Source organism: Lolium rigidum, chromosome 4 (genome assembly GCF_022539505.1).
Source record: "Lolium rigidum isolate FL_2022 chromosome 4, APGP_CSIRO_Lrig_0.1, whole genome shotgun sequence".
In the NCBI taxonomy this organism is placed as follows: Eukaryota; Viridiplantae; Streptophyta; class Magnoliopsida; order Poales; family Poaceae; genus Lolium; species Lolium rigidum.
In genome coordinates, this window is record NC_061511.1 from 227,949,993 (window position 1) to 227,961,509 (window position 11,517).

At 46.1% G+C, this 11,517-nt stretch overlaps 2 protein-coding genes across 2 annotated transcripts; one reads left to right on the forward strand and one right to left on the reverse strand.

The window, feature by feature from the left end:
- The first annotated feature begins 3,514 nt into the window (after positions 1-3,514).
- LOC124648350 (mitogen-activated protein kinase kinase kinase 17-like) lies at positions 3,515-4,870 on the forward strand. Its single transcript, XM_047188133.1, has one exon. The coding sequence runs from the start codon at positions 3,515-3,517 to the stop codon at positions 4,868-4,870; it is 1,356 nt and encodes a 451-aa protein (XP_047044089.1).
- A 2,738-nt stretch (positions 4,871-7,608) lies between these two features.
- Positions 7,609-11,263, reverse strand: LOC124705908 (delta(7)-sterol-C5(6)-desaturase-like). Its single transcript, XM_047237594.1, has 3 exons — positions 11,032-11,263; positions 8,262-8,567; positions 7,609-7,898 (listed from the first exon to the last, which is right to left on the reverse strand). Exons 1-3 carry the CDS (start codon positions 11,261-11,263, stop codon positions 7,609-7,611), a joined length of 828 nt encoding a protein of 275 aa, XP_047093550.1.
- Positions 11,264-11,517: the final 254 nt, after the last annotated feature.

Genomic DNA, 11,517 nt, shown 5'->3' on the forward strand with positions numbered 1-11,517 from the left:
AGTAAAGCACGCAGACTGTCGACATCCATCTAAAGTGGCTCAAAGGCGATACTGTTCAGATCACCATTAGCAAATATTCGAGTGAAGCTGGAGATTGAGTCAGTGCACGGTAGGCTTCACCGGTCATATATATAACTAGAACTCATGACTATCTAACCAATTGGTGCCCGTCAGTTTCTCATCTGCCCGGAGATCTTGTCCATCTCGAATCCCCCTTGCACTGGTCGCTCGTCAACTGTACCAATTCTCGCAATGCAATTTCGCCTGAACGCCGGCTGGCGTCAGGTGGTCAGATCAAAGGGCCGCCACCTGCTGCAGAGTCAGCGCCCTTTTCCAACGAAAAAGCAGGAAGGTCTCGTCGCCTTTTGGCTTGACTGCAACATGTGACAGAAAGAAGATCAACATGAGCAAATGACATGGCAGTGAGAAGTGGAAACAGTGGAATGTAAGCTAATATAGTTATGCAAATAATTGGCGAGGGAATTAAGTAAAATTGCAGCGAAGGCTGACTTGTGCGGGGCAAAGTCGTTCCTATTTCTGGATCTCGAAGCAAGAAAGGGTTCAGTTCATGTGCATCTTATTGACAATCTATTTCAGGAACATATGATGGAAGCGATAAAAAAATACTCCGATAATAAGGTCGCAAGATAAAGACTATCTCTGTTGGAAACTCACTCCTACAGGAAAATGCAATTCCAAAAGTGCTTACAAAGCTTGCTTGGAAAATTTGCATCAGCAAGGTGAGCCGAGGCCAAGACAGGTGAGTCCCACTACTAAACAAATTTTGCAAACCATTTGGAAAAGCAAGAATATCATTCCCAGGGTTAAAACATTTGGTTGGAGAATCTTAAGAAAGGCAATCCCGTCTGGTTCTAGAGCCGGTAAATATAGTAAGCATATTAGTAAACTGTGCTGCAGATGCAATCTAGAGGAAACGGATCATCACCTTCTTTTTTTATGTGCTTTTGCTAGAGCTGTCTGGTTTATGCATCCTTGGTATCTAAAAATTGATCAAATTGCTTTGCCAGATGAATCCATTTCTCAAACTATCCAAAAGCTTCTTAATATGAATCATCCTAATGGCTCCATTGAAAATATTCTGACCTTTCTTTGGTGTATTTGGAAGTCTAGAAATGATTGCCTTTTTAATAAGAAGGATTCCATTCCTTCCCAGATATTCACCATATGACTAATGCTTTGAAACAAAATCTTGAGCTCTTGGATGTTAGTCAGGTTTCTACAAGGATCTCACAAACTAGACCAGATTTGCAACAAGAAGGCACAAGACAGGGAAATACAATCAAGACAGATTTAGCAATACAAGGCAGCAAATTTTTTTCGGACGCGGCGTGGAAGACAAAAAAAGTTCCAGGTGCACAGGGGAGAAGAAGAACAGGTCTTGGACTATATTGTCAACTCGACAGGCAAAATGGTGAAGAGAAAATTCAAATTCAAGCCTCAACTTCCCAGGTTTCTTCGGCTCTTCATGCGGAGACAGTAGCTCTTCTATTTGCTGTCAAAGTTGCTGCTCAACTCGAAGCACAAGATGTCACATTCTTGACAGACAACATCACTCTCTGTCAAAAGCTGCTTCGGCTACTTCTATTTCAGATGATCAAGTTCCCTGGGAGCTCAGGCAGCAAATTGCAGAGTATAAAAGAGCTTCAGAACCATTACATGCACAGATTTTCCACATCAAAAGAAACTTGAATGGAGTTGCTCATGACTGTGCTCAACAGGCAATTAGACAATCTTTGTCTTTGCCGATTTTTAATTGTCTAAATTCAGCTCATAAATTATTAGGCAATTTGTCCCATAGCTCTATCTATTCAGAATCTTGATCTCCAGGGCATTGTGCTGCACGCTGTACTTTGTATTTGAGCTGAATAAAATTTGGCGTCTCTGATGCTTGCCTTTGTTCACAAAAAAAAAATCTGGATCTCGAAGCAACAAAGGGTTCAGTTCATGTGCACCAGGCGTCTGAAGAACCCTGCTACTACTTTTCGCGTTGGCGGTGACTCAGATCTGGGGTGACATGGCCAGATCACAGCATGCGGTGAAATAATTCTGAATCTCCATCATCATAAACTGTTGGATTGCTGATATCTTCTCTCGGTGGAGAAGATTGGACGGCCAAGGCATGTAGCGTTGCTTCACCGTGTGGTGTCCATGGATTTCATTTTCCCGTAATGCACTGAATTTCAGTGATTTCGGTGGACACCGAAATAATTACCTTTCGGCCAAAATATTTCAGTCATTTCAGTAATACACATGACTCTAAAAAAATATTCAAAATAATTTTAAATTTTTTAAATTTTTGAATTATTTTTTATAGAAAATTTTACTGTACCTGCAAGGGAAAGCTTCCAGCGATGTTATTCAGCCGTGCAGTGGTCTCCGCCGCCATTTCCCGCTCCGGCCAGGGGAGCTGAGCCAAGGCGAGGAAGATCCCTAGCCTCCAGATCTCACCGAACTAATCCGGAGCTGCACCTAAACTACTGGCAACAAGCCAAAACCTAACCCAACCTAATCCTAATATCTACAGAGAGAAGTCCGGCGCCTCCCCTTCGCCTCCCCCGGCCGGCATCGTCGGCGAGGTCAGTTTCGGTTCGGCCCGGGGAAGAGAGGTTCTCCCCCAGATACTGTAGCTGAGCGAGAGAAGAGAGGGGGGATGAGAGCCCTCTTGGCTTCTATCTAGATGTCTGGTGGACGAAAGAGTCAGGTGGCAGTAGAGCATCGGTGGACTTTGCAATGCCACAGTGTCGAAATACCAACCAGAACCGGCCAACTAATTTTAATATTTCAGGTGCACCCGCTGACTTGTACCATGGATCGTTCCCGGACGTCCACGCTGACGCTCGCCATCCATCCAGAATACCAACCCCAGCGCACTGCTGGAGTACTTGTGTATGACAATGTATGTAGTACGAACAAGACAAGCGACCAAGACTTTGACAAAGAAAGAATGTACTCCCTCCGTTCCTTTTTAATTGACTCGGATTTAGTATAAACTTGTACTAAATTCAAGTCAATTAAAAAAGAACGGAGGGAGTAGTATCTTGGCTGAGCGCCTCTAGATAGAACAAGACTGACCCGTGGATCAGTCTTCTTTCGGTTTCGACACGCGGGGATGAGCGGTCAAGCAAGGGCCGCGCGTTCCCAACTCGATGCATGTCCGTCTCCGTGACCCGAAAAGGAACTTGCTTTTTTTTTTTTGCGAATCCGAAAAGGAACTTGCTTTTTTTTTTTGCGAATCCGAAAAGGAACTTGCTTCCCACGCCTTTTCCCTTCCCTACCTTGTAATCCGCACGTCCCAATCGGACACGCCCAACACCTTCCATGTGGTGTTCTAAACTTGAAATCGCCCAAACTTTTCTTCTCCTCTAGCCTATATATACACTCACCCGCCACACAAAAAGTTGCTCATCTGCAGCAGAGGACCAACAGAAACTGCAATTCGCAATTCGCAAACAAGATCGAGGAGCTACGACGAGAGACGCGCGCGAGAAACAAGATGCCCATGGCTGCGAGCAAGCAATGGACGCGGCTGCGCACGCTCGGCCGCGGCGCGTCGGGCGCGGAGGTCTTCCTGGCGGCGGACGACGCCTCCGGGGAGCTGTTCGCGGTCAAGTCGGCGCGCGCGTCCGGCGCCGCTGCGCTCAGGAGGGAGCAGGCGATCATGTCCGGGCTGCGTTCCCCGCGCGTCATCTCCTGCGTCGGCGGCAGCGCCTGGCGTGACGGGTCGTACCAGCTCTTTCTTGAGTTGGCCCCCGGCGGCTCGCTCGCCGACGAGGTGGCAAAAGCCGGGCGGCTCGAGGAGCGCGCTGTCCGTGCATACGCGGCTGACGTGGCGGAAGGGCTGGCCTACCTCCACGGGGCGGGGACGGTGCACGGGGACGTCAAGTCGCGGAACGTGGTGATCGGCGCCGACGGCCGCGCCAAGCTCGCGGACTTCGGGTGCGCGAGGATGCTCGCCACCGGCGACAAGATCATAGGCGGCACGCCCGCGTTCATGGCGCCGGAGGTGGCGCGTGGCGAGGAGCAGGGTCCGGCGGCCGACGTGTGGGCACTCGGATGCACGGTGCTCGAGATGGCCACGGGTCGCGCACCCTGGAGCGGCATGGACGGCGACGCGCTCGCCGCGATGCACCGGATCGGATACACGGGTGCTGTACCCGAGGTGCCACAGTGGCTGTCTGCCGAAGCCAAGGATTTCTTGGCCGTGTGCCTGTCCATGAATGCCAGTGACCGGTGCACGGCGGCGCAGTTGCTGGAGCACCCGTTCTTGGCCTCCGCCGTCTTGGACACCAAGCTCGAAGATGTCAAGAGCAAATGGGTGTCACCTAAGAGCACGCTGGACGCGGCATTGTGGGAGTCAGAATCCGACAACGATGAAGCCGACGACGAGCTATCGCACAGCACGGACGAGAGGATCAAGGAATTGGCCTGTCCTGAGTGGGCGTTCCCGGACTGGGACTCTGACGAGGGCTGGATCGACGTGCTCTCGGCGCCAAACGAAGCATCCTTCGTGGTTGCCTTGCCAGCCGAGGAGACGACTCACCTGGACGATGCAATCTCAAGCGAAGAACAACCTGCAGATTGCGGCTTCCTCCACGCCACGATGGACAGCAGCGTCCTCAATGTAGTAGAAGAAGCCAACTACGATTCAGAGTTGCACAGTAGGCATCAGTCTTTGGGAGTTTCAGTTTGCGATGAAGTCGTACTACCATGTAAATTATTCTGCAACAACACAAGCATGAATGCAATTGATTTTGTTCCTGCGCAAAACACTTTGTTCTTCCTTTTTGCGAATTTCTCTGCTCCTACATGGCAGTTCCTCTGCCGCCCCGGTCGCGACACGTTCAGTTAGCAAACTCCCTGGAAAAAAAAACATAACACGTTCAGTTAGCGCTGACTCCGATGGAGGGAAATCCAGCCAACGTTTTCAGCTTGCCTGCCACGCCGCATGCTCAAGCCGAAGCTTCCACCGCGGTAAAGGATCGAGTCATACTCGAGTCGACGCGGAAAGAGCAACGTCACAGCAGACGTATAAATACTTGAAAGGATCCGTGAGAGAGTATTGCCGCACGGTCAAAAACATCTTGTTGGGAAGATGAAGCAACGAGACGTGGCCACGCCGCGAGCGAGAGAGCCGGCCGGACCACACGCGCACCAGAGCGCGCCGTCGTGCTCATCTGGCATCCAACCGATGCCGATGCCGATGCCGGCCCGAGCAGCGCGACCGCGCCGTGTGTCGATTCGCTCCAGTGCGCCGCGTCGCGTCCCTGCCTAGCTTTCGCATTGCTCTCGCCGTTGTCTTCCTTTCTGCTGCCTTTCTAAGCAACGGACCGAGTGCGGCGACGAAGGAATCTCGGATGCCGGATTCGTCACCGTCGCGGCTCGGGCGCGGGCGTCGCCGCTACCGATCGCGAACTAATCCAGCGTGATCATTGGGAGAGGATCAGATAAATCAATCTTTTCCTCACTTTTCCTTTTGCCGAAATCCTTATCCATTCCTGTTTCGCGGCTACTATATGCTTGTTGCGCAACAATGGAAAACGGTTGCCCAACTAAAATAATGCAACACCACTTTAGACATGATTATCTGGTTTAGTTTGACGCAAGACATGTGATGTCAGCTCATCTAGCGAACGCTTGATATCTTCTACGGAGTATTCGTTTTTCGTTGTGCGGGCAAGAGACTCCTAGCGATTAAGTCAATTGTCCACGTTAGGGCATATATCAAGCGGCCCGAAGCAGAACGGACACTATTCTAGTGTCTCTTTTGACCCGTTTGCGTTAAATCATGGATATTAAAATAGCAAAATCGAACCATATGTATGTTTGGACAGGGGCTGCTCCAGTGGTCCGACGTATATGTTTTTTTAGACGAATTTTATTGATAGAAAATTAAATTTACAAAGGGGCGGAAAAAATAGATAAAATAAAATAGATAAAACCCTAGCTAAGTAGGGTTTGCGCCATGTCCACCTAGTCTTCGCCGCCGAGGTAAATGAAGATGGGCATGGGAAGAGGTCCATCTACTGGCGCATGTGCAGGAGCAGATGGTGGTGGCACGTGCATTGGTGCAGGAGGAGCCGGCAGCGTGCGACATGCGTAGGGGTGACCGAAGGTGTCACTAGACTGCACTGCACCAGTGCAGACTCCCGCAGTTGGGGTGGCAAGGTCTGCCACTGGCCGAGCTTGTGGACCTCGCTGATATCCACTGGCTCGATGGCCTCCACCTCGGCCAGCTTTAGCGGCTAGATCTCTAGGTTGACGATGGGTTGATTGCGTTGTCCGCCACCATCGCCCTCGCCACCTTCATCCTCGTCCTCAGCATCATCGTCGTCAAAGAGGTCGAGGCCTAACTCACGGTTGTGGTAGGTCACGTCACCGCGGTACCCGGCTCGGGGTCATGAGGCAAATTCCCACGAGCCGAACATGTCCTAGTTGTAGCTGTCCAACGCGAAATCCGGGTCCTCCTACATATCAGGTGGCAGCATGAACCGGGAGCAATAGATCTCATCGTGCCGCTCACGGCCCTTCCACGGCACGGGCAAACGCCTCACTACGTTTACGTTGGGTCCGCTGGAGATGCCCTTACTCAAACTGGATAGCTGGTTGGCGGATAGCTAGCAATGTAATTTATCCAAATTCTGCAACCAACCTCGGCAAGTCGAGGAAAGAAAATTCTACTCCGTGCTTGTTCTACTGGGCCACAACCAAGCTTTCAGGGCACTTTGCTCGAATACCCTAGTGCATATATATTTCTAAGTGCCTCCAAAGATAATGATTTACTTAAAGTCATATAGTTTAAGATCCATTTTTATAAAGTTCCCCAAAAGCTATATAGTTTTGGATGCACTACATGGACATACATATCAGTACATATCGTAGGTGGAGGTGGAACACACATGTTTCCGTTTGAGCTCCCAAGCGGGGTGACCACAATGGTCCCCGTGCCCCCCCCCCCCATCTTCGGCGGCTCCCCTCTCGCCCGTCCCAGCCAAATCCCTCCACCTCCCTTCCCGCCAACACGCGTCGCTCCCCAAGCCCCCTGGTTCCTTTCGGAGGAGAAGCGTCACCTTATGCGGTCCCAACCCATCCGGTGTCCACCCCTGCATGCTCGGTTGTGGCCATGGAATACGACAACGAGGTGGAAAATATGCCTAAAATGGATATTTACCTACTACATCTTTTTGTTCTAAATGCGCATATCACTATCCTCTGCAGGACCCAACGGCCATAACTTGCAAGTCCGGAGAAGCAACCTTATCCAGCACCAATCAACTTCATAGATGCATGAAAAACCTCCGTTGAACTTATGGCAAAGATACATCATTGACTTATTAGTGTATAGTAACACATCATGCTGCACAAAATGATACAAACATCCAGAATTCAGATGTACAAAATATCTCTTGATTTTACTACATGCATCTTGAGGAAAAGCTAAATAAGAACCATATTACTTCTACTAGCATATTGAACAACACATTGCTACTGGAAAGGCAGCAACAACTTTGTGCAGAATAAACAGATAGCAAACTCTACAAAACTTTACAACTATACCAAGACGGAAACATACACACATGGTTGAGCAACTTAATCCATCTTGAAAATAACCTCCGGCTGACGAAGGGTTCCAAACAACCAATCCATCCAGACGGTGTAGTGGCCATAGTTATGCTTGTAAGTTGTATGATGAATTGTGTGATAACCAGCACCCATCACTGGCCAAATCTTGCCATGAATGCAGTCATGGATATTAGCTGTCCAGATAGCCTCCATGAACAAGAGAGCAATGTTACTCCTGAAGTGTGTTGGGAGAACGAAAGGAGCAAACATGTGTGGGAGTGCCTGCAGAATCCCATCCACTGGATGGAATGCTAGTCCTGCAAGGAACGAAGTGCATAAATTAGATTTGTGATGGATGCGAAGTAAAATTTTCATAACAAAAGGATCTTTTTTTTTATTTAATCTTTTCTAGTGGTGTTTCCTTGATATTTACAACATTAAACTAAAAAGCATTGTGTTCGTGAGATTTAAATTAAGTAATTCGTACATTAGGAATAAACTGTAATATTCAAGTATACTGAAACACAACTATAACAAGAACAAATTTCAGCAATAGAAAATATATATACGCGCCAAGATTAACTAACCAACTATCTAACACTCTTCTCTCGCTATCTAGCATGGTAAAGAATATAGAAGATGGTTGAAATACATAGGATTCACTTGCAATAATAACATACCCGCAAATGGTGATAGCGTATTTTCCTTGTTATATTTGTGGTGGGTTGCATGCAGGTGCTTGTATAATGGCTTTATGTCGTGCATTACTCTGTGTATCCAGTAAATTCCACACTCCACAAATGTGAGATATAAAAATAGATAGATAAGATACATTGGCCAACCAATGTCGCTTATATGAAAGAAACATTGTGTCCATCCACTCTCAGTCATGTACTCTGATATTGTTGGAAGAACAGAGTAGAAAGGCATTGCCTTAGATGCAACAACTATTTGCTTCTTCATAGCTTCCATCGTAGGAATAGAATCTGCATCAAGTGCCTATAGATTTTAGCACAGCCTTCTGCAAAGTCGTATCATATATTACCAAGATAACAAGGTTTTGATATTATTATTAATATTTCCAAATAGGATGAACCAGAAAATGGAAAAGGAACACGAGTGAATGTGGGCATTAGGTTAAAATATCTATATACTAGTAATTTAAAGTTTGACATGTATAAATACTAAACATATGCAAATATTTTAGCTTGCAAAATAATTTCAAAATATAATGTTTTTGCAAGCTCAATTCGATAATTTTTATTGTCAAAGTCTTAAGCATTATGAAAGGTAAGAAAGAATTATTATTTTTGGAAGAAGGGAATCATGAACATCATTGCTACCTATTTTGGACTAGCTACCAAAAATTCAGCGGTCAAGAATTTATATGTGATCCCTGCATTAAAAAATACTAATAGAAGAATCTATGGAAAATTCACCACGTGATCATGTCGTTGCTAAAACATCATACAACAAAAAATATGCCGGCGGTGGAAACGTTCAAATGATAACTTAAACCAAACTACGTGACACACCACAATTCCAATTCCACAACCATAGCAGTTAACACAACACTATTGGTTTACCAAGTAGTACATGATATATGGACCTCAATCTACCGTTTTGGTTACCGAATGAAGTAGCATGGTTATGGACATGTAGCACACATTCCTAGCCCCCTCCGGTAAGCGAGTTTGCTACGCAAAAAAATCCAGTTCATTTGAATTTGATACAATGTTGAGGAAATCGCTTATCGGGGTCAACTCGGTCGGCTGACGATTAGCGACTAATAGGCAAATCGGCGATTAATCGGGCGATAAATGAGTTAATCGGGTGATAAATGAGTTAATCGGGCGATAAATAAGTGTATCGGCTAATGGGTGACCACTTAATAGGGATTAATCGGGTGATTAATCATTGAATCGGACGATTTTTTGAAAGTGATTTGATATGATTGGTTAGTCTAATAAATATCTTAGGGTACCTCAACTGGTTGGTGGAGTGTTGATACACATGTCAAATATCCGGGATCAAATTTTCATAAACCAAATTTAGGTTCCGATTTATATTTGAGGACTAGGATTTCCTGGTACTTATGCAATTCATCTAGAGGTACATGCTTGGTGCTTAACTAAGATTAAATCCTAATACTCATCTTAAACGGTTATGTGCATCTCTAGTTGATGTAGAGACAAGGGAAATATATTTCTCCTCCAATTTTATTTATAAAAAATACAATATGTGTATCTCCTCCGATGTAAACCCATGCTCCAATCCTTCTATTGCAAACCATCAATTCCTCATTCAGAAATTATAATTCAAATGTTTGGACTTTGATATTCAAATTTTATTTGGGAGTCTTGTATGGCAGGATTTGTTTACTCACCGTAGCCAAGTCCTTGTCTCGGTCTAGCAACAAATTGTGTAGTGCTTCAAGTGATAGCTGAATGCCACTAATGTGTGTGTGTGTGTGTGTGTGTGTGTGTGTGTGTGTGTGTGTGTGTGTGTGTGTGTGTGTGTGTGTGTGTGTGTGTGTGTGTGTGTGTGTGTGTGTGTGTGTGGAAAATATACTAGTTAAGTGATTTCTATGTTATTTATGTCGAGGTTCCTATGGAATACTCTCTCCATTATGTAAAGTAAGGCGTGTATACATTTTCAAAAGTCAAATGATTTATACTTTGACCAACCTTTTGGAAGAAAACTATCAACATCTACCTTACCAGATCAGTGTCATTAGATAAATCATGACATACATTTTTAGGTTATATCTATATAGCATAATATGTCTTGATATGCTCCCTCCGTTCCATATTAGTTATCACACTTTTAGTATAAACAGAGGGTGTATTTCATAAGCTTAGTCAAACCCTACACCGTCTGACGTTAGAAAAAATTATACAATACTACTTATTTTATGAAAGGGATGTACACCCCAGGGAAGAAGCTTCCAGTAGGGCAAGGTAACCCTACCTTGATTTTTGGTGAATACACATAGATGTATATGTTTTTTCTGAATATTTTGAATGGTCATACATCTAAAATAGACCATGTATGAGAAAGTTATGCTTTTTAGTGAACATTGCGCAAAAACTAACTTCAAACTAAGAACATGACTAGGTAACAAAATATAGACTAATTTTTTTAGGTTCAATGTGTATAAGATTTCTTGTCTTACAGATATTTATCATGGATTTTACTATATACAAGATAATCTTGAGCTATTCATCATTCATACACGTAAAACTGGAGACTTTAAATTCTGTTATAGCATTAATTACTCGAGACTATTTGACTTTTTGCATCATTTCTAAGAATTTACCCTGCCTCAGATTATTTCCGTCCTTCGAGCACCTCCTTGTTAGTTCTGCACTACTCAACTACGTGTGATCCCGATTCCCATAAATTCCTTCCTAGAGAAGCAAACGTGTTGTTGGATGGAAGATATACTACCTTTGGGGATGTAGGCGGTGCGCTTCCAGTAGTAGATGACGAAGCACCATAGGAAGCCGGAGATGAAGTAGATAAGGTAGACGCCAACGGTGTTGCGCAGCCAGGACCGCAGCGGGTGTGGCAGCCTGCGCCACCAGTCGCCCGGCACGACGGCGCCGAGGACGACCTCGTTGTACCAGTCAGCCTCCTCCTGGAACATCCACCCGTGCCGGCCGCCGTCGTCCGCGGCCATAGCATGCAGCGGTGGAGTTGAGTGAGAGATCGAGTTGAGGGGGTGGGGTTTTAACAAAGGTGCCAGCCGGCGTTACAACTTGCGGTCATGGGCATGCATGGGTGAGCAGTGAGCACACATCGATCTGTGCATGCACGTATGGGTGCACGTGCACGGTGCTGAATGCATACATGCATCATGTATGGGCTCTCGTGTGTGAGCGTCGGATCGGGGCAGTGGCGGATCGGATCGGTGACGAATCAGTGTGTGGGCTG

Coding starts and splice junctions, on each gene's coding strand:
- LOC124648350 (XM_047188133.1), top strand. CDS start 3,515: ATGCCCATGGCTGCGAGCAAGCAATGGACGCGGCTGCGCACGCTCGGC.
- LOC124705908 (XM_047237594.1), bottom strand. CDS start 11,263: ATGGCCGCGGACGACGGCGGCCGGCACGGGTGGATGTTCCAGGAGGAG. Junction 8,568..11,031: donor CACCGCCTACATCCCCAAAG/GTAGTATATCTT, acceptor CACTTGATGCAG/ATTCTATTCCTACGATGGAA. Junction 7,899..8,261: donor TACGCTATCACCATTTGCGG/GTATGTTATTAT, acceptor CGTTCCTTGCAG/GACTAGCATTCCATCCAGTG.